Here is a 23,466-nt window from a genome sequence, read left to right as displayed (position 1 = left end):
ATCTCATTTCCAAATGACATTTACAATGTTTCGTTCAACTAAACGCATTCTGGGGGTTTGGTTTCTGTGATAAAAACAGTTTCAGTTACAAAGTAATTGATTTGGTTTCAGATTTTTCAGTTCAGCCACCACGCTGAAAAATCGATTGTTCACTCAACTCTCTTTATTAACCCTTTTTACATTCATTATAAATGTAACTGTAATGTTATGTGCAATTTAAGTGGTAATAATTTAAAAAGTATGGGTGGGAGGGGTAGAGGTAGGAAAACCTTTTACTAAGAGTCTAAATATCACAACACAATTTGTAGACAATTTGTAGAATGAGTTTCATTCCAAATTCTTGCCCTGGGGAACTAAAGGATAAGATCACACTGCAGAAGACTGTTGCGACAATGGGAGGGAAACATACAAAGGAAGCTCGTTATGACTAAAAGGGATCTCAATACACTGAAAGGAGAAGTTGCCAGACTGAGACACCACTAACCACAGACCTGCATTTCGAAGGGGGCTTAGTTTAGCGATGCTTGTGTGGTGGGCTACACTTTGCCAAATAGGTTCTTTAAACCTACCGGGCTATTGGTTTCTTTCCCTTTGAAATCCCTTTTCAGAGTCACTCAAGATATTTATGTGCACTTGTAGTGAGCACGGCAAGTCCCAGAGCCTTGGAGGCCTACAAAAAAGACCTTTTTATTGAGGCTCCCTGGCGTAGCAGCTCCAGAAGCCCACTTCCCCAGGACTGACAATCAGTGCGGTCAACACGTGCAGATGCAGATATCTAAGGGGCTGTCCTGAAAGTCTGGGGTCATGAGCATACCTGAAGATGAGGGGATTATCTCCCTTTTAGCCCCAGTGCCTGCTGATAGGTTGTCTAGTTGGGAGTACGTATAGGAGATTTATCCTTTCAGTTCTGGGACCTCGCTTCCCCATCCAGTGAATAGGTTACCAGAACAGGTGCTAGCAGAGCTAGCTTCTGTTTTTTTGGCTCCACCATTAACTCTCTGTGTGACCGTGGGTAAGTCATTTAACTGCCCTATGCCTCAGTCTCACCATCTGTAAAATGGAGTTAATGGTCCAAATTCTCGGCTAGTGTTAATTGGCATAGGACCACTGAAGTCAATGGAGCCACATCAATTTACATCAACAGAGAATTTGGCCTCATGACACTTATTCTCATCCTTTCTAAAGCACCTAGAGACGCTTGGCTGGAAAATATTATCTGAGCACTGATTGCTATTACTGCTCTGTGGGTGTCCCTGTCCCTGTAACGTTTATATCCTGTAACACAACTTGAATTTAAATAAATTCAATCCCAGCCTTTCATATTTCTGTCCTGATTCTTCAACCTGCCCTAGTTAATAAAATTTTTAGTGCTTTCTTTTGTCAATTTAGGCCCTGACAATATTAAGTTATTTCACCAGCAGCCTCCCTTGTGATATCTGCAGTTGTGGATCTGGTATCAAAAAAGTATTAGTCAAATATAGGCAGAAATGGATTCTGATGTTACATGCACTGGGGAAAAATTACTGAAGCCCACAACCCACATGCTTCAGGGCATAGGCTGATCAATAGCTGGGAAGAGAAAGTAGACTGTCCCATCCCCCCACCCAGTAGAGTATTGCACTAGTGAGTCTATTATGTAGGTTTTTACACTTTTGCCAAAACATATGGTCTTTGCTTCTGTTGCAGAAGGGACATTGTGCCAGATGCGTGATCAACGGTCAATGGCTGCATTCCTGTGTGTTAAAATGTTAGTTTTTATGTGTGACTGTAGGCTGGTGAAAGCCCTTGAGACTGAAATCCTCTCATTAGCCTCAGAATAGACACAGCTTGGACACTGTCCATGCAACCTTCCCTACCCATGTGCCTCAACCCTGACTCAAAGGTTCACCATCTCAGGGGAAGAGGGTCACTCAGCCTTCGGCTCCATTCAGTCCATGGCGTCTCCAATGAGACTGCCAACAAGGGGGCACATTTGTGCCAGTCACGGTGTTTTTGATGATGTGGGCACAGTGCCCAGTGGACTCAGAACACCACTCATTTTTGACATAGGCCTCCAAATAGGCACCGGATGGCAAAAGCTTTCAGATACTACCAACCCCCGCCAGATTCAAACCCAGGACCCAGTGTAACAGTGAAAAAACTTTGTAGTCTCTTCCCGATACCCCAATTCCTGTCTTCCTATCTAAGAGAGTCCCTCGAAGCCCTGACACCTGAAGCGTTCAGCTCTGGTGGTGGGAGGTGGGAGGGTGGGGTTGGTGTATCCAGTTATAAAGATAAAAACAACTTGTTAAATGCAGATCTGGATCCAGGTTTAGATTTCATCCTCCATCCCGCCCCAGGTCTGAGGATGTTGGATCTGGGAGAGATTGGTTTGACCCCATTTCTATGCTTCTATTCCTAATGTAGGGACTCCCCTGGTGATGACCGCTGAGTGCTGTTCTCAGTAGGGCAGGGTAAAGCCTGGTACACTAAGGCGAAGGAGGAGGGGGAGCCCAGTAGCCAGTTTTCCCTACCTGGATTGTCGTCATTCCAAGTTCTTGTCCAATCAAAACCTGTCCACCTTGCAGCTTGGCGATTCTGGGCTCCTCCACCTGCATGAAGTCACTCACCAGCTCCGTGATATCAACCTGCCAGTCAGAGCCTAGCAAAGAGCTCAGCTGGCCACCTGGGTCGGAGGGCTCAGCTACAAACTGTGTCAGGACTCGCACCATGGCGTGCTGGTACTGCAGGGTGCAGCCTCTGCCCTTCCGCTCGTCCTCTTCTTCGTCGTCGCTGTCTCGGGCTGGTCTGGGCAAACAGCAGCAGAAAAAAAATCAAGCAACCCAAGGAAGGAGTGCGAGGCTATGTGCCTGGCTGTTTGTTAAGCATTAATGGTTGTTAAGCATTGATAGAGGGATCCAAACAGGGAGCTGGGGTATTTCCTCAGCTCGTTCCTCTCTCTTGCCCTGCCCACCCAGGCTATGTCCAATCCTGCAGCTTCTTCCTCTAGAACATTTCTGACAGAAGTCATATTCCCGCATCTCCCCCCAGGATGACGGTAGCCTCCTGGTTTCTTTCATCTTTATAGCACCATGCCCCTGGTTCACACAAAAAGCAGCTTCTAAAGTCACCTTCCTTGCCTGTGCCTCTGACCACCCCATGCCTCTTGGAATCCCTCCAGTGACTCCCCATGGCAGGTCCAAACTTTTCATCTTCACCTTCACACCTCTTATCTCATGACTCACCCCACTCTGTCTATGATGCCCGACTTGTCTGTGCTTTTGTTAGCGATGGACATGAATATCTCCTCCGCGTTCTTATCAGCGGCCCATACCAATATCTCCATGCTGCCAGTTAACGCATGGAAACCCCTCTTTGAATAGGTCTGCAAGGCCATGCCTTCAAATCCCTCCATCAGAACCCTTCTACTGTGATGCTTCAAGGAAACCAGTCAATAAATCAAGGGCAGATGGGAATAGTTCACACCTACTTTATCTATTTGTTATAATAATAATTAATGAAATTGTCAGTGTATATAAATCCATATCCCTCTGGCCCATCCTTCATGTGCCACTTGTCTTCGCAGACTGTAAGATCTGTGGGGCAGGGACTGTGTCTACACAGCATCTAGCAAAATAGGACCCTGATCCTGATTTGGGCCTATTGTAATATACATATGGAATATATAAGTGATGCAAACACAATTAGTAATTATTATCCTTAATAAATGGTCATTAATAATAAATTAAGCAATGGCATCCCATTTACCAGGCCTCAGACCAGACAGATCTGGTCTTTGCTGATGTCTTGTAGTATGGCACAAGTGAAATCACGGACCCCGCCAACAAGCTATTTCCATTTAAGACACTAGTGCTATAAAAGGAAATTGATTTTCAGTGCAGATCCATGCAACCTGAGGTTCCCGTTGCCCTAATAAGTACAATGCGACAGCTGATTGAATAAATGTCTGGTGACCTTCAGGTTTACACCGGAATTGCATTAAGGCCAAATGAGTGTGTGCAGATCCGCTGGCCAGTCAGCTGCTTGGCACGTGAACAACCCAGATTGAACATTCACTAATGAAACCTACCTCTTATTAGAAATGATAGGGACCCTCCACCCCTTGATCTGGTTTAGTTCTGTGTCAGAAATCTCTATTTGCAGTGGGAGGCGAGGAACCCAGACTGTCATTTCCAGTGGGGCAGTCAGATGCTGGTAAGTAAAATTAACGATGACATTCACTTTGCCTTTCATTTCCTTCCCGTTGACAAAGACATAGTCACATCTGTCAGAAACCTGTAAAAGGGAAAGGGGGAAAAAATTAATTAGTCTCTGTACAAAATTATAAAGCTCACCCCGTGCTGAGTGAGTGGGAGGGAGGGAGAGATAAGATTCGGGTTTGAACTAGTTCCAAACTCTGAGGACAACTAGCAACAAAAAGAAAAGGTGCCTGGTTTGCCATTAGCAGTCTGTATAGTTTAGGAATACTTGCGAGCAAATAGGCTTTTCCTGCTATAAATATTTCCAGTGGGAGCGATGATAAAAGAACAGCTCCATTCAGTTCTCAGCCCCACCACTAGGACCTCTGGCTCTGAACTTGTTCTGGCTCTGATGGAAGTCCACTGAGTCATGGTCCCATCCCCCACTAAATCACACAGATGGTATTAAGTTCCCCCTCTTCCAGTTTGGTGTGAGTCTAAGGAAATGTAACGTAAACATGAGGAAAATCAGATATGCGGGTGCCTGCACAGGATATTCAATAGGAGGCGTATTTCCCTGATCAATTCTGAAATGATGTCCTTAGAGTGGTGATGATGGTTGCTGTATTGCAGGAAGCAGCATTAATGATTCAGTAGATAGTGCTCTTTCCCTCTGAATCAGTACTGGACCAACACCAAGGCATGGCATTAGGGGTGCTGTGCTTCTGGGAGTGCCACTTTTCAGAGAAGACACAAAGCTGAGGTCCTCACCACGTCTGTGAGAGCATTCTGTGCATTTCTGTGGAGTGGTGTGGACAGCTTCTGGACCTCCTATGCTTCCTCTGTGGCTTCTCTCCTCTCTGTGACCTGTCCTGGTCCTCTTCCCACTACCTCTGCAACTTTTTGAACACCCCCAGCTCCTCTGGTCCCATCACACTTCCCTCTTCTTGCACTGCATTTCTCCCTTCTTCTATTGCTTCCCAGCCTTCCATAGTTTGGATGAACTTTGGGCTCTGTTCAGGTGATGCTAACCTACCGTTGTTTGCCCTAGAATTATATTTGGGAACTTGAAAAGTTAGTTCAGTATATTGTCCTCTGGTAAGGAAAAAAGTCCTGTACAACTCTATTCTGCATCATACAGAATCCAAGTGATTTGTAGGATATTCTAGGATGGTCCAGCCCTGCTATCTTTGACTTCAGTGGGAGTTTTGCATGAGTAAGGACTACAGGACCTAGTCCCTAATGAGGGATAGGAAAGAAATAGAGCTGGACACTCACAGTCAAAACAAACCCAACATGCTGGTGATGGTGGAGCTGTGATTAAAATAGGGCTACGTTTGGGGGCCTTGAAACATTTTTTTTCAGTTTCTTAAGGGATAAGAATACATTTTGAGGACAGTACCGCAGAATAAAACAAGCATATGCAAAGCAAACAAAAAATGGTATTTTGTTGTTCAACAGAGATGGAGTTTTCTAATCCATCCATATTTGGAAGCATGTATTCATAGTGTCAATAGGGCTCCATTTATCAATGTGAGCTCTTAAATCTCTCTTGATACAAAAAGCACTCAAATCGGATTGAAAAAAGTTTTACTGAAACAAGTCCAGACAGGTTTATTATAATTTACTGGATAGGCAGTTCTTTGAAAGACTACACACCCTGAGGATTATTTGATATTAGCATTTCCCCTCAACCTCTCCCTAATAGAGAGCACTTGTTTTTTGCATTTTAAAAAGCTGAATAAAATAGTGCCTTCGTTAATGTACAGCATGAAAGGTAGGGGGATGTGTGTGTGTGTGTTGTATGATAAAAGTTATTAGTTTCATCAAGAGATGGGGGAGAATCAGACTTCATTCTGAATCACTTTTGAACTCTGGCAGTTCAAATGAAATGGAACTCCTGTCTAAACCACCCCTGGTTTTGTAAACCCAAGCCTGAAGCCGAATGTCCTCATCCCGGACACGGGAGGCAAAGACAGAATTGGGCAATGACTCACCCATCAATTTCTGTTCCCTCTTTCCCACCAGCATACCCAGCTCAGTAACCAACCGGATCCTCTATTTGTATCACTTCTTCCTATAGAAGAAGAAAGTGTCTGCTCAACCATCTGCAGAAGATGCCTTTACTTCTTCAAACGTGACCCAGAATTCCTTGGCTGTAGCAGTGCTCCGAAAGAGGTGTGGTAGCTGATAGTTCAAAGGATTCTGGGAGGCCAAGGACTTGCGGCAGCCAACTGAGCAGAAACAGAAACCTCCTGTCCCTCTGGAGGATGAACCAGATGGGTAGAAACTCTAACTGGAGAACAAGAGCGTGGGACTGGCCAGCTGATGAGTGTCCAAGGCAGTCACTGTGCTCTTGAAAAATAACACCCTAGGCAACCACCTACTTAACTTATCTCTTAGGCTGCCCCTGACTTGCCATATGGATTGATATCAAAAGGTTCTACGCTAGCGGAGCTAGGATCTACCAAGAAACAGATGGTCATGTGAGTCTGCAGCTGACCTCAGCTGGATCTGCCATCCAAAAGCTCAGGGTGGAAGCATAACCCAAGCCTACCTCAATACTGTGAGTCTGACAAGGGTCGGACACAATGTCCTTTCCAAGCCATTTCTGACAACACTTTATTCATAATAACCTGTAGTCCTGGCTATCAATACTGCTGAGAGTTACTAAATCTCACTCAAGCGCTTTGGCAGCTATTGCAGGAGTCTAGGTGAGCCGACAAGACCTGTTCATTACAGCTAGTTAAAATATATGAGTAAATGTACATGTCGAATAATTTATTAACTACCACTTTACAGTGCTGATGATCTGAAGGAATGATCTATTAAAACCCTGAACTCTTTTCACAATCCATTACCAGCCAGACCTTCTTTTCCATTATGTGGATATATTTAATATTTCTGACTCCTGAATGCATAATCTTGCACTTATCTGAATTTAATGCCGTTTTCTACTTTTCTGTTTAAATGTGGAGTGAATTTAAATGTTATTTAAATATCGCCAGCTTTTGTGGCACAATTTACATCCTTGGTATTATGTTTTTCAATACAAAGGGCTTAATAGCAAAACCATTTCCACATTTTTTTGTCCCCTCCCTGTAGCTGCATGGATGGATTCTTGTGTCTGTAGGGTAGATTCCATCCCCAGGGCACAGGAAGAGAGCAGTCCTTCCACTTGCATCTGTACAAGGGGCACAGTGCTGCCCCAGAGGTATTGCACTCACATGAATTGTATCATTCTTCCCACCTCTATTCTCCAATCTCCTGTCTGCCAGACAGGAGGGCACAGGGCCCTCAGGCAGTGACTGGTACTCCTGCTCCATCTCTCACCTTAGTTACCTCCCCTCTACAGGAGAGAGTCTTCTATTTCCTGCTAGCACTGCACTTTCCTCCTAATCCTTCGGTGTGTTTTAAGTGACGCTCTGACACTGAAAATCTCTGGTGTGCTAACGAGCTTCATCTGCTGCTTGCTGGTTCTCTCTTTTCCTTGGGATGCCCATGAGGAGAAAAATTAGACAAAGCCTCAAAGCACTCGTTTACACCTGAGTCATTGCAGATCAAAGTTCAAGCTGAGGTGGATCTGAGGAAAATAATCAGCCGGGGAACTGAATGCCTCAGATACTTAGCTTGCCTCTGCACACTGAAGGCTGGATACCGACTGCAATGAATGGCCTATAAATGGGGATTTTCCTTTCTCAAACTTGAGGCCAGTGCATTAGCTTACAACTCCAGTGTCTCACTTATGATTAGCTATGCTAAGCAATTACGTAGTCTTAACTAATTAACTCCATGCCTTGGGGAGGCAATTAATCAAGTATCTTCATTTCCCAGAGGGGGGAAGCTGAGGCAGAGAGGCTAAGTGTCTCCCAAGGCCACAGAGCTGGGACTAGACCCCCAAGTGGCTCCTGGGTGTGAGTAACTTCTGACACTGATCTGAGAGTGAGACCCGGGGTGAGGTTCTGTGCTGGACTTCTAGGAGCTGCACTTTGGAGCTTGCAGCCCAGGGGCCTAAGTTACAGCAGCCTCCCTGAGTTGTCCTGTGTGTGGCAGCATTGCCCAGAACCTCGGCAGTCTCAGCATGCCTCTCCCACTGCCAGCCCTGCCCCTGCCATGCCCCAGCACTGAGGAGCTTGAGGAGGTCCCTGGGAGCAGCCTTATCGTGCCTGCACCAGGGGAATCCTCCCCAGCAGGATATAGGGCTTTGAGGGCATCTTTAAGCCACTCTGGCCCTTTTATGCGGCATAAAGGAACCAGAGTGGGGGTGAGAATCTCTCCCTTTTAATGGAGTTATTCCAGATTTACAACAGGGTGAGAGGAGAATCAGGCTGTTAGATTTTAAATTCATTAATGCTCATGCAATGGAGAGAGAAAATAAAGCTGGCAGGAAAACAGACTTCAATTCTGGCTTCCCCAGGGTTATCATAAGCAGGGAGTAAACCAAAACCCCAACACTACTGCAAGAATGATTAAAGAAATACCTTGATCTTGTGCTGTTAAGATTATAATTTATAAAAAGAAACAGATGCAGGCAGGCAGGGAGAGACTGAGTGGTTTGGTTACCCAATCTCTCCCGTTTACTGTTCTGTAAATGAAGAAAGCAATAATTATTTAATCATTGAATTCCCAGCCAGCCCTTTGGATGAATAAGCACAATGGCTAGGTTGCAGTTTGTTCACAATGCCAACAGAGCAGCACCAAGACACGGTGTAACATCTACTTCATTTTCATAAATCAGGCCAGGGCATTCAGAAACAGGTCATCATTAAAAAAGCAGATTATCTTTGCCTTGTTTTACTTCAGACGTGTCCAAACCATTCATCTTAAAGCAGAAAGAAAATTCAGCAGATGAGAGAAAAAGGATATAGGTTTTGCAAAAACCAGGCAGTTTCTCTGTCAGTCTGTTTCCTTCTTGCAAATAGCTCTTTTTGTGGCCTATGTGAAATGAGTTTGATGGGTCTCAGTTGAGCACCCTCAGGTAGGGTGACCAGATAGCAAGTGTAAACAATCGGGACGGGGGTGGAGGATAATAGGTGCCTAAATAAGAAAAAGCCCCCAAAATTGGGACTGTCCCTATAAAATCAGGACATCTGGTCACCCTACCCTCAGGACAAGCAGGCACATGAGAAGCAAACAAAAAACAGCAGCACTACTGGCAGCCTCTTGGTAGTGTCAGAAGAGGTCAAGGACTCAAAGACAGAACTGGTTGGGGATTTTCCGCTGAAACTTTTTTTGTTGAAACCAAAAATGCAGATTTGTTGAAACCAAAATTTTTTGTGGAAACATGGCTGTTTCGACAGAACTTTCATCAGGGAGGTTTCTGAGGTCTGGGGTGGAATTTCTGGTCAAAATCAGAGAGAGCGAGCCCCCAGAATAGTCAGTAGCTCAGTGGTTAGGACCCTCAACTGGGATGTAGAAGACCCAGATTTAAAGCTCTGTTGTGCCAGATTCAGAGCAGGGATGTGAACTTGGTGTCCCGTGTCTTCCACAACCCTGGTGAGTATCTTAGACACCAGACTATTGAATCATCTTTCGCTAAGCAAAGAATATTAAATTCTTTACATAAAGTGAAACAGCTCCATCAGGAGAGGCTGATTCTTTAGATTGCTGGTATGTGAATCAAGCAGAGTAAGGACTTGAACCCACATCCCAAGGGAGTGCCATAGCTATTCTGGGGCGGGTGCTCTCACATGTTTTTTCACCAAAAATTTCAAAATGTCTTGGTTTTGTTCCATGTCGGAACGTAAACAAATTCTGAAACTTCAACATTTTTCACAAAATGGAATTCTTGTTTTCTGGCCAGCCCTGCTGAACATGCCATGGAGACCGAACTACCCTTCACACCCCTACAGATGTCAAGGTCAAAGTTGATGGGGGCAACGTACTTGTACTATCATTGCCTGTACTGTACCTTTATGCATGGTTTTAGATGGATTTCAGTCCATAGATCTTTCAAACCACCGTTTTTCTACAGCATGAATTCAGATACACAAGCTTTAGCTAGCAACATGCCCTGTCCCCAGTAAAGTCCTTGTTCTTCACCCTTCACCATCTGAGAGAGAAATAGGGAAGCTCCAAGTTTATTAAGCTCATGAGTGCAGTGAATGAGCACTGTGTGTGTGTGTGATCAGCCCATAATAAGTTTATTTACCTCAGGGCACTAGTAAGCACATTTTAAAAGGTAGATGCCTCAGAAATATCTCTATATTAAATAAGAATCTGTCTATGAAATGTGAAATATGAAAGCTGCTTTTCAGCAATCAAGATGGATAAGATTGGAACCCTGTACATGTAGGTGTGCACAAATTCACCCTGAAATCAATCTCATGTTTTCCACACAGACCTGACTATTTATTTCCCTGTGGTCTAGCTTCTGATGTTTGATCTCTCAGGGCTGGCGATGCTCTGTCCCACTAGAAATGAAACAAGCCGGGAGGCGACGGTGGAGGTGGATTCCCTTTTCTTTTGCTGATAATGTGCAGTTATCATAGCCCTCTCTGGGCTCTGGCCACTGCTAATGCCAAGACACAATAATGCCATTACATCATTACAGTGCCGCTCTCTTGCTAGAGCTTTATGGACCATCGTGTCACAACAGGTTTCCACACAAATGTGCTGAGCTGCCCACCATTTAATTTACAGAGGATACAGTTAGCTCCCACAAGACACTCCAGATAATCTCTCAACATGGGAAAGCTTTTATCTCCTGAGTGGATGGTCTCTTAAATGGCATTTGTAACAGTGAACTTGGAAGTACAGAGAAGTGCCTGGGGTTTGGTTTGGCTCCTGCAACTCCCCTCTTTCTCTTATGCTGGTGAACAGCTAGAAAAGCTTTAGCAAGCTTCCCCTGAGCCACATACATCTAATCTCAGTGAGCCAGGGCAGCAGAGGTTAGAGGCTGCTTGTCACCAGCACAATACAGAGCAATACAGCGGAATTATGAAGTAGGTAGGTGGCCATGTCATGAATGCACTAAACAAAAGATTTAAGGCAAATTGGGTAGGGGATCAATCATCCTACAGAATTTGTGGGGATGAGATTTTCAAATTGGCCTAACTCTAAACTCTGGCGTTAATGGCAGACCTTCCATTTACTTCAGGGGGAATAGAAGCACTGAGTGCTTTCAAAAATCCCACCAATTAACTACTCATTCTTCCTGAGACAAATGCCAATCTCCCAGACAGAGCTGTGCATAATGAGCGTTATGTAGCCCAAGACTATGCATCCAACTCACTTGGTGTCATTGCAAACTTGAAAGTGTTGCTGCTCTAGCAAACTGAGGAGCTTTTCTCTGGAAAGCAAATATGGACTTGAAAGGGTGGGTTCTTTGCTGAGCCGAGACACCTTACTTTTCATTGTTAAAGTGTCTGATTGTGTTGTTTAAAAAGAAACCAACTTGTCGCTCCAAAGTAGCACATGGGGGGAGGGATAGCTCAGTGGTTTGAGAATTGGCCTGCTAAACTCAGGGTTGTGAGTTCAATCCCTGAGGGGGCCATTTAGGGATCTGGGGCAAAAATTGGGGATTGGTCCTGCTTTGAGCAAGGGGTTGGACTAGATGATCTTCTGAGGTCCCTTCCAACCCTGATATTCTATGACATTCCAAGCTCTTCAGTTTTGATTGCAAGCAAAATAGTTATGAAGCTTCATTATTTTTTTTTCATAAGATAGAACACAGAAATGGGAATTTATTTCTTCCTCTTGTGGATGGTATTGGATTTTGGAGCGTCCACCCTCCTATCTGAGCAAATGAACCCTAAGCCCGTGGCATCCCTGTTCAGCAGAAGTCATCAACAGAAGCCAGACACTCCTCCAACCAGGCAGTGATTCCCCACATACTTTTCACTCTAACTTCTTACACCTGATTCTGCGCTGATTTGCATCTGTGTCACCGTGTACCATTGTGCAAAGGCGCACCCATGAAGGAAGTGTAAAACACTGCCACTGTTGTAAGAGAGGAATTCTGACTTGGTATCATTCTACACCCACTCTCCACAGGTATAAAGGTCTCTGCGAAGTTCTGGGCAGTGCAGAATTGTGATAGTTGGCCCTACTGCCTGTCTTAATAGCACTTCTCTGCTTTTCTCGTACGTATTAGAAACTGTCTGAGGTAAATGTTACCTTGGATGGCTAATTCAACAACCAGTCAGACCTGCCTTTGTTAGTTTACTGGGCTGAGCGGATTGCTCAGGACTGGAAAGAAGGAAGGCAGAATAGTGCGTTTTGTGTTTTACAGTGGAAGGGAACCGCATTTCTTTCTTAGCCCACAGCAGCACTAGAGACTGAAGCACTTTCCTACCTCATTAGCATCATTTAGCCCACACGTGATATTGATTAAAAATCCTTACAGGAAACCGTTTTTTGCCCCCTCCTGCGGGGATTCTGTTGGCTCTTTTACAAAGAGACACCTAATGAGTCTATGACAACGAGAAGCACATAGGTCAGTTATGAAGACTTTAGATGAGGGCTTCTTGAGGGACAGACGATTAGGAAAGCTAGTCTCCAGTACCCAATTGACAGCCTATATTTCAGGAATGCACCATGCGCTGGCCTCTAATCTTAATTCATGGCAACGGAGGACAGTAATCCTTCCCCAACGCAAGCACCACTCTCCTTATGCTGTACATTTCAGATACGTAACGGACACCTTGGCAGGTTTACCAGACATTTGATGATTTAGCACGGTGTACACCGCTTAGCCCACAAGCATAAGGAGTAGTAGGTCGCAAGATAAATTATATTAATGAGTCCTGCCTGAATCAGTGCTGTCACTTCAAAGAACAGGAGAGTTTTCCAGCCTTTCTATAACGAGGAAAAAGTGATTGACCAGGAAAATAACAAATGAAACTCATTTGAGCTTTGAAAAACTCCAGGAGGCACCTAAGCTTTGTGTCAAGGTGCAAAAGGAGGAATCCATTATCATCCCTATTCTGCAAGACATCGGTAAGTGCCATGGGGAATGTGGCGTCACCTTTAACCGCAGACACTTAGCACACAGAGGAAGAATGAGACATGCGATTGTGAAGTCTGGGAACTGACCCCAGCCTGAAATTACGCAAGACAGGGACAAGTGACTGACAGTAACAGGGTGGCAAGACAGGAGGTAAAGTGGACCCAAGACCACTGTGTAGCTAGAAAATACACCTTTAGATTTGGTTCCAATCAGAACCCAAACCATAGGAGATCAGAATCTAATAGTAAAAATCTGTTGGTGGTAGCACATTGCCTGACCACACCAAAGGATGCTGGAATCAGGAATAATTACATCTGCTCCTCGAGCTACAGCATTTCCCTGTAGAGAAGATAACTTTTTTATTTTAGAAGGAAAGGAGTAGGAAACAGAAGTTGCATCAAATTTAGGCCAGATTCCATTACCCTCACTCGCCCTTGAGTAGAGCTTTCTCCCATAAGTAGAACCATTGACTCCCGTGCTATTTGCAGGGGGAGGTGCTACTCCACATACAATGTCTCCTCAACTATCAGTACCTGTGTGTCAGTGGCTGACGCATCCTAAACTGCGCTGCTCCAGAGCGGGAGTAAAAAATACACAGCCTGGCTTGAAGCTCAGCTCCTTAACTCCAGCCAGATCCTATATCTGATGTTGCCGTGAGGTCTGTCAACATTTATTTACTCTAGAGGGGGAAAAAATGTGAACGTCTACACTTTGTACAGGCTGCTTTGCTTCATCCCAAGCACTTGATCGCGTCATAAGTGTCAGCAAAAAATGCAAGAGCCTTTCTATGTTTTCTTTCCCTGAAGTAGTGCTCTGAAATAAGAAGGAAACAAAATGGGCTCATGTCAGATTGGCATTTCTGACCTAGTCAACCTTTGCTCCCATGTGGCAGTCAATCAAGGGAAACCAGTTTCCATTCCACGGGGACCGGCAGCTCAGCATGAAAGCTGATACGGAAACAAAAAGAATAGGCTCCTTCTGGTTACATTGAAAGTGGAGGAGACAGCAAATATGTGTAAACTATGAGGCTTTCTTAAGGACTGTTAGATTATAGGCTAATGATTTCTAACCATTGGTAGGTGCACCAGAACTGAGTAAGAAATACGTACACTCATCGATAATTGTACTCTGTGTTTTTGTATCACCTTGCCTCAGAGGATCTCACAACTACAGCTGGATGCAAATTTTCCATCAACACTGGTTTTCTGATGGAAAGTAGTATTTTTTGAAAAATAATTTTTTTGTGGAAGGCATCTGCTTTCCAGGAAAATGTTGGGTTTTTTTTTTTTTTTTTTTTGGTCAAAAAGCATGAATGCCTCACACTGGAAATATTTAGTTTTGGAAATGCTGATCCAGTACCGTACGGGTGTTGTGTTCAGTTTCCCCATATCCCTCTTCTCTTTTATGAACGGGGCTCCTCACATGAACTGTATCTCCCATGGTGCACCACACCCATGGACTCTTATGATGCACCTGTCCATTAGGACAGACTGAGGTACATCAGTGGACATGTAGGTCAGAGACTCTAGCCCAGGGGTGGGCAAACTTTTTGGCCTGAGGGCCTCTTTGGGGTGCGAAACTGTATGGAGGGCTGGGTAGGGAGGGCTGTGCCCCCCAAACAGCCTGGCCCCTGCCCCCTATTCATCCCCTCCCACTTCCCACCCCCCGACGGTCCCCCTCAGAACCTCTGACCCATCCAACCCTCCCGCTACTTGCCCCCTGACTGCCCCCTCCTGGGACCCCCTGCCCCAAACCACCCCCACCCAGGATCCCACCCCCTATCCACCCCTCCCCGCTCCCTGTCCCCTGACTGCCCTGACCTATCCACACTCCCGCCCCCTCACAGGCCCCCAAGGACTCCCACTTCCTATCTAACCCCCCCGTTCCCCGACCCCTGACTGCTGACTTATATTGTGCAGCAGTGCAAGTCGGCCGGCACACTCCGGTACGCCGTACCGGCAAGCTATTGATAGCTGGTACAGTGTACCAGAAGGTCAGAGCAGCAGCGCCGCCAGAGGAGAGCTGCGTCTCCATCTATGTACCACGGCAGCAGCCCCGCTGGAGGAGAGGGCTGAGGCTGGGAGTTCTGCTCCTTTCCCCGCTGGGATGGGAAGAGCGCAAGGGCCCTGGGTTGGCGGCGGGATGGTGAGGAGTCACATGGAGAGTCACGTGGGGAAGTCACATGCCCCCTCCCCTTAGTTGGTCCCCCGCACACACACACACTGACCGTACTGGTAAGAAACAGATTTTACTTGCACCACTGATATTGTGTTCCAATCCCAGCTAACAGCACCACTGCTTCTATGGACTTGAGCAGAGACCCATGTAGATAAAAGACAGCTCTCTGATTGCTTTCCTAATGTGCTAATGCACCTTGAGCGCGTTTTAGGGAATACTGATTAGGAAAACACTGCTTCCAATTAATTCTTAAGGAAATCTTATTTTGTTCTGCAGCTTTGTGGCAAACATTAATACATTATCCCCAGCAAAATATACCTGAGTGAAATATGCAGTAGCACATATTAAAAGGACTTACAGTTCTGGGCAAACATCCAGTTCTAGCTGCATGCTGCCTGCCCTGTGAATGTTATGGATCAGCCACAATGTATGAAGTCTATAGGTGTAACTAACTGAAAGCCCCCTTGTTAAAAACCTCTCCTGGGGAATCACCTCCTTATTTTAACCTAGATCAAGAATATTTCATTTCTGCAGATTTTTCCCCTTCGATTTTATTTTTTGCATGTATTTTTACTATTGACATGACCCAAAATTGACCCAAAATTCACCCCTATGTAGAGGGTTAGCAAATGCCTGTGCATCTTCAGGGACTTAAGTTATGCATAATGTGTGTACTGACCCACTGCACACAAGTGAATTTTGCCAAGGGAGCTGATCCTTAGTTAGACAGGATGGAACATACAGGCCTGCAAGAGTGCACACTCCTATCGTGAATAGTTTAGTAGTTCGTTTATGAGCTACCTACAGCCCCTAAACAATTGTCTCTCACCATAGACAGTAACCAGCTTGTGGTACCATTCTGGTGTTCAGCGGTTTCTGCCTCTCAGTGCTGCGGCTACAGCTTTGTGGAGGAAGTTCTAATCTGTGAAGGATTTTGAAACTTGGCTTCATTCCAAATCAAAGTGAAAACGAAAAATTTCAAAATTCTGCCTAACGGAGAATCTTGAAAGAAAAAATAGCGTCAAGTCAATCAAGATGTTCTCTTTTGACAAAGTCATTTTGTTTCAATTTTGTCTTTTTTACAAATTCTGTGTTATTAAAATATATAATACCACCCAGAATAAAAAAGTAAAATGAAGCATTGCTTAAAAATGAAAAATCAAAGTGTTCTGTTCTGAAAACGGAGGAACCAGACGTTCTGACATTTTCAGACCAAAATGTTCAACATCGTTGTTACTCTTGCCCCCCACCCCTGAAACAAAACTGCAGTGAAATCAACCGGATTTTGTGAAGCTATTTGATTTGGACAGAACTTCATATTCTGACATAATATGGTTCTATTGAAGTTTCTCTGACCAATTCCAACTCAAACTGAAGCAACTAGCCACAACAAGCCACTGCAGTGAAAGTCAGGTTAACTACAGTCCAGCCATGGAGCTATAGGTCACATTCTAAACTCAGTTACGTTTATGAACATCTGGGGTATTGCCACTGAAGGCCATAAAGCTGCTCTCACTTGCAGGGAAGGAGCATGAGCTTGAACCTGTGGTTATGGCACTAAACTATTACTCAGAAAACCTGGGTTCAATTTCCAGCTCTGCCCCGGACTTCCTAGATGACCTGGGGCAAGTCACCTAATCTCTCTGTATTGTGTTTGTCAAATAATATTCCCTTCACCCACAGGGAATGCTGTGAAGATTGTTTTATACAATAATGAGGAAGAGATAGGGACTTGATAGATCAACTACCTCTGATTTAATTGTTATCAGAATGCAATTCTCCATCTTTTCAGTCTGCAGCAGGGAACAGGAGACACACCCAGAGTGAGGGCCTGACATGGTCCTATCTGAAGACGAATAGGATGAAACTATATTCCTGACATTCAGGAAACAGCAAAGAGAAATCAAATGGCATCATTCATTCTGATTGCTGTCTACCCTACCCACAACCACCACTCCTGATTTGCTGCTGGCTACCTTGCTGTTCCTGCATTCCAGCTGGAAAGGAAAGGGTGCAATTTCCTGTCCACCGAAGGCTCCTGTATGAAATGAGCCAGAGGATACGGGTTTGTACCAGCACAACATGGCCAAAACAATGAGCATTTTGGAGTCCACTTCTCTGAACCAGCAAGTCACTGAAATGTAGGTGTTATCACAGTGAAGTGCCAAAAAAAGTCAACCACTGTCTTACACGTAATCAAAGCTGCCATCTTGACCCTGTCCCCTAGTATTTAAGACTGCAGAAGGCACAATAATTTGTAATGTACAAATCCTGTATGTCTTTTGGAGAATTAGGCTCCATACCCTTTTCAGATTCCGCTTTGAAAACTGCAAGCACCCTCTGGGCTTTGCTTTGGTAATCTGGGGTTGGCGTATGGGGGATCAGCAGCATTTCCTTCAATACCGATAGTTTTTAATCCTGAAATGAGTGACATTTTCCCCCCATGTGACGATTAAGAGGAGGAATGATGTTCAGTGAGAGGAAGTGCTTTTGATTTTCGGATCTTGAAAAGAGGGAACAGAGATGGCCTCTTTGACTCCAGATAATAAATGCTTTAGCTTCCAAGTGAAATAGAACTGGTGAAGAATGCAATGGCTTAGACTGACTAAACACAGACAGGGAAAACTGTGGCCAGACATACAGCCCAACCCCCCTGTAACGGGGAGGCTCAATCCTTCTTTAGTTTCCTACTACAGGCTCCACTGTCTAACGAAAGTTGTGTTGGGGAGTGGAAGGGAATAAGGACTCACCCTGCCCTGCATAACCTGTGTTAAGGCTGCTCATATTGCGTATGAAACTTGGGGGTACGCAGGGTCTTCTCCCCACTGGGAGCAACTGGATGGAGTCTGGCTGGCCACATACGGAAGAGGGGACATGCACCCATAAAGGGGTGTTGCAAAGTACTTCTACTTCATCCCAGTATAACTGGAGAGTCTCAGGAGGCATTTTAACTTGCTGAACCACTATGCTACTAAGCGCATCAATGCACTTCCCCTTACTATGGCCATGTGCTAAAAGCACTGCCTAGCTCAGAAGCGATAACTGGTTTCAGGTCTTGCCCCACATATGTGTGGTCCATACTGAGCCAAAGTAACTAGTAACATGACCGCAGTTACATGATTTTGTATATAATCAGAATAAAGCGGGTGCCACACACAGAGTATTTCAGACTTCTCTTGTTTTAGGCAGATTAGTGCAAATTTAAAATTTCATGCTGACCCATCCTATTCCATGAGCACTCCATTAGGTGATTTGGTTGATGTCCATAAAAACATTTTCGCTCGATTCAAATAGTTCACGCATGATATCAAAATATTTTTACCATAATATTTGCTCATTTTACCATGCTTTGTACTGTACTGCGCCACACTTTTCTGGGGGTTTTAGTGATCATACATTGCATGTGAGCCAACAATGTGATGCAGTTTAAAAAAAGGCTAATATGATTCTGGGGTATATTAACAGGAGTGTTGTATGTAAGACATGGGAGGTGACTGTCCTACTCTCCTCGGCACTAGGGAGGCCCCAGCTGGAGTACAGTGTCCAGTTCTGGGCAACACACTTCAAGGAAGTGGTGGACAAACTGGAAAGAATCCAGAGGAGAGCAACAAAAATGATGAAAAGTTTAGAAAACCTGACCTCTGAGGAAAGGTTTAAAAAAAACCCTGGGCATATTCAGACCGGGAAAGCAGACTGAGAAGGGGACCTGATAGCCTTTAAATATGTTAAGGACTGTTGTAAAGATGAATCAATTAATTGTTCTCCATGTCCACTGAAGGTAGGATAAGAATAATTGGCTTGATTTTCAGCAAGGGAGAATATTATATTTTATATATTATATATTATTATTTTATATATTATATTTCTATTATTCTATATAAGGTAGCAAATCTGTTTTAGGCTGGATTTACTGGGTATATGATTTATGCCCTACTAGAGTTACTTTCCCATAGCTGCACGGAGTAAAGTGTGTGTTATTTTCACTTACCTGTAGAACAATAAAAACAAAGCTAGAAGATCAATACCAAAAGAAATCATCCGTTCACTGACGTCTGCTCATCCCATAAAAAGCAAAAACTCGTTGGGAGGAAAGATTCCCTTTCCGTGCTCATGACATTTTTCAGCTGTAGCTCCAACAGGGAGCGTGGAGCTCAGGCAACATCCCACTCTCCCTAGCACTCTACAGCAGGCCTTGCTGGGCTTAAGGGAGACGTGGCTGGGAGTAGCCTGGAAAAGAACAACCGGAGCGTCTGACGGAAACGATTCAGTGCCATGGAGCCGTGTGGCTGTCCGTCAATGCTCAGAGACCCGTTTTCATAACGAGCCAACTCTTGCCCTTCCTCTGCAGCTGGGGAAACTCCTCTGATTGCACAACTGGGGCAGCTCCACCATGGGAGGGTGGTGGCGGCAAGGGGTCACACAGGGGGTGTGTTTTCTCCCTGGGTGGCACCAGGCTACTGGTAGGTGGGAGTAGGTCTGAGTATGCATAGGCGCTGACTCCAGGGATGCTCTGGGGCTGGGGCACCTGTAGGAAAAAATGGCGGGTGCTGAGCACCCATCAGCAGCCCCCCAGCCGAAACTCCCCTTTCCCCCCACACCTCCTGCCTGCCTGCGGGTCCCGCAGATCAGCGCCTCCCCCACCACTGTTTTGTGGTGTCAGGAGGTGCTGGGAGGGGATGGGGAGGAGCAAGGGCACAGTGTGCTTGGGGGAGGAGGTGGAACTGGGTGGGGAAGGGGCAGGGTGGGGGAGGGAAGAGGCTGGATGGAGCGGGGGTGGGAAGAAGCAGGGCAGGGGTGAAGGGGGGAAGTGGTGGAGTAGGGGTGGGTCTTGGGCAGAGCCAAGGGAGGAGCATCCCCGGCAGATTAGAAACTCGGCACCTATGGGAGGGTGAGACCACAGGATCTTCTGTCCCTGGAAAAGAAAGGAAGCCAGAAAGCCACCCTAGCCATTGCATTACACCAGTCTCTGGGTAAGAGCTTAGCAGCTGCTTCTGCAGCCTTTGGGGGAAATTCCTCTTCCCCAGAACTGTTGTATTAATTTAAATGGAATAAATGGGCCCAAAGAGTCTTAAATGTTAACATGACCTTGGACCTCATGGTACTCTCATGGGTGATATTTACAGTGAATGCTGCCCGTTAACCACAGCAGTAGTGGTGCACACCATCTGGTTCCTTACAGTATTTGTGTAGTACAGAATTTCCAATGGATTTCCCATGCAGGCAGTGAGGTCACATATATTACAATCATGTTAACAAGCCTGTCTTTCTAAAGAACGGGCTATTTTTCTTCTCATTTCCCTGAGACACGTTTCCCCATCTAGCCTTAGCAGGCTATTTTGATGGATTGCACCAACCACAAACAATAATTCTGCTCCTTGAGCAAATTCAGATCAACACTGTAATAGTTGTGGATATCTCAGAATAACCCATAATGTTTAGAAAAATCTTCTAGGGATATAGTGAAGACACCTAACCATATATATGCTCATTATACCCAGCTCTGTCCTTGGGGGAAGGGCTGGAGGAGGGCTCCATCTATCCATTCTCTAAGCAATTTCAACACTGTATTCATTTGACTGAGGAACAAAGCAAGGGCGCCCCACCAGACCTGAGCAATGGTCCATCTAGTGCTGTGTCCAGGTCTGTCACTTGGCTGTGTTGGATGCTTCTGAAGAAAGCCCAGAAGTGAACTCTCCTTAATTCACCTTGCCAAGGGTGAAAGTTGATCCCTGTGTAGAGGTCTAACATGAAGCCAACACACTACTTGGGCCATATTTTGAGGGCTTACATGGGATTTAACTGGGTGCATGTGTAATTCACTGGTTAATGTGTGTTACAGGTCCTTCTTGGTGCCTGATTCACAGAGGACAGGAGTCTTTTGCTGCCACAGATAGGGAGCCTTCGCTCTTTAACTCAAACTGTAGCAGTTTAAAATCCCAGCTCAGGAAGTTCATGGTTCACTCCCCAGTCTGTCAGCTAAAACGATAGCTGTCACAGACCTTGTGCAAGCCCTTTCAACAACCCACAAAGGACAATTTCTTCCTGACTCCCTTGCTGGCCAGTTTATGCCCTGAAGCATGAGTGCCAATAACTTTTCTACTTGTTATCTGCCTAGAATAACTGGAAATGTGATTCTAAGCTTATTTGTTTGTTTCACTTACTGCTAAAGATCAACCTTTGAATTGTGATTCATGTCTGTCTGGAACTAATGTCATTATTACCATGGTAAAAGACAGCCCCAGTGAAATCCTCTTTTAAAAAGGCCTTCAGCACTGAATGCAATCAAATGCAAAACTTAATTAAAAATCCCAAACAATCAAATGAGGTGAAAGAACACATGCCCATTATTCCTGCATGAAGCAAGGCTGCTTCCATGTGGGCCAGCTAAAAACAGAGGAAAAACAGTCAGGCCAACATAAAAATCTATTTCCCTTTACAGCTTGAAAGGAAAGAGAAATGTAAATCCTCACTGATGTTTCTGGATTTCCAAACTGTTAGAAAAAAACACCCAGCTGATGCATCACACAGCTCCGTGAAATCATTCATCTCTCATCTCAGTCAGTGCATCATGCACTGGAAGCACTGCCATTTTTTTGGACAAGATGCTCATTTTCCCAGCTTCCAAAGAAATCTGTAGACATGGAGTGTCCGCTTAATTATCCCATCTGTGCTGCAGTGACAGGAGCTGCTGAGAACTCACCAGTGACACTTCTACGTCTGGAGAGGGAATATGAAGCTCTGCCGACGGACTTATTGAAAGCAGTGTGACAGGGAGGATTGTGCAGCAGTTAGGGCATTAGCCTGGGCCTGGGGAGGATTCTCACTTCCTGTGTCACCTTGGGCAAGTCTCTCTGTTGTAACATGGGAATGAGAGCACCTCCCTCAAAGGCGGTGTCAGGCCAAATGCCTTAAAGATTGTGAGGTGCTCAGATACAATGGAAATGGAGGCCAGAAAAATGCCAGCTTGCTCACCACACACATACACTAGGGAAACCAGTCTGAGCAAGTGCTGATCTTGTGAACAGAGAAGATGCAACACTTCTGTCCAAGGATCTGATCTGAAATCCAGTCCTTTCATTGACGGCAGTTGGCTTTGAACAGACCCTAAAGCCCCAGCACGGCAGCACTCCTGCTGTCTACCCAGAAATCTCCTGCTCTTTTAACTCACTTCTCAAGAATATACACAAGTTTTAACTATGGACACACCGGAAAACTATATGACCTAAGCCAAGTACAAAGCCAGAGCTCCAAGGAATAAATGGTACTTACAGGAGGAGAGGGACCGAGGAGAGGTGAGCAAAAAGAAGCTGCAGGGAGAGGAGAAGGACAAGATGAAAGGAGAGGAGAGAGTCTGAACTCCCCCGTGCTCTCAGACTCCACTGTCCCATGAGGTGAGATCAACAGTCTGCTCCTGAACTTAGGTCATCCCTCAACTGGTGCTTAATAGAACAATGGCCAAATATTGCTGAAATAACCTAAGTAACCCAGCCATTCTTCTGAGCAACTGTGTGGCCCAAAAGGCACGGGAGGCACTCACCATGTGCTGAAAAGATGATTCAAGCCTCCAGCATGGACAGCATCTAGCCAGTCCTGCTACATCAGCCTTTACGGAAGTCACAGCTACAAAGATGGGATGATTTCTGCCTGGGTAATAGGATGTTTTCAAAGGTAATCTTCCAGATTAATTCCACTCCCTGGTACGGGGGTTGGCACAGGGGAAAAGGAGCTCTGCTGTGTCTGCCTGAAGCATGGATTCAATTATATCACTTAGAGGGTAGAAAAAGGAGACAATCTGTTGGGAAAAATATATAATAAGGGACTCGGGCATCCCAGTGTAGGGAGGATGGGGGCTAACGTCTGCCAGAGATTGGATGCGGCGAGATAAATTCACAAAGATGTTCTCAAAGAGACCAAGGAGTCAAGTCAAAAATCACCTTGCAGAGAAGTGTGTAACTTAGTGTGTCAGGGCAGTTGCTAGGACACAAACGACCCAGGGAAGCTGAGAATCAGCAGATCTGGACAGGCGAAGGTGCCAGCCAGCACGTGTTTTCCAACTCACATTCGCTGTTAAAGTAACTTTGAGACTTGCAAGGGGCTGCGAGCTGCTGTCTCATACAGCTGAATTCCCAAGCTTCTGTTGTTAACACCTTGCTGGTAAGC

The 23,466-nt window shown here is 45.3% G+C and overlaps 1 protein-coding gene across 2 annotated transcripts in view; it reads right to left on the bottom strand.

Moving 5' to 3' along the window:
- The window catches only part of TMEM132D (transmembrane protein 132D), a 387,025-nt gene that overhangs the window by 7,154 nt on the left and 356,405 nt on the right, over positions 1 to 23,466 (bottom strand). For both annotated transcript variants that reach the window (XM_073312908.1, XM_073312909.1), the window contains 2 exons: positions 4,070 to 4,275; positions 2,514 to 2,787 (listed from right to left, as the gene is read on the bottom strand). In XM_073312908.1, coding sequence (XP_073169009.1) covers positions 2,514 to 2,787; positions 4,070 to 4,275 — 480 coding nt within the window. The remainder of the gene's footprint in view (positions 1 to 2,513; positions 2,788 to 4,069; positions 4,276 to 23,466) is intronic.

The sequence above is a fragment of the Lepidochelys kempii genome, chromosome 15 (assembly GCF_965140265.1).
Source record: "Lepidochelys kempii isolate rLepKem1 chromosome 15, rLepKem1.hap2, whole genome shotgun sequence".
Taxonomy (NCBI): Eukaryota; Metazoa; Chordata; order Testudines; family Cheloniidae; genus Lepidochelys; species Lepidochelys kempii.
Note: the sequence above shows the minus strand (reverse complement) of the source record. Positions and strands in the feature narration are given on the sequence as shown.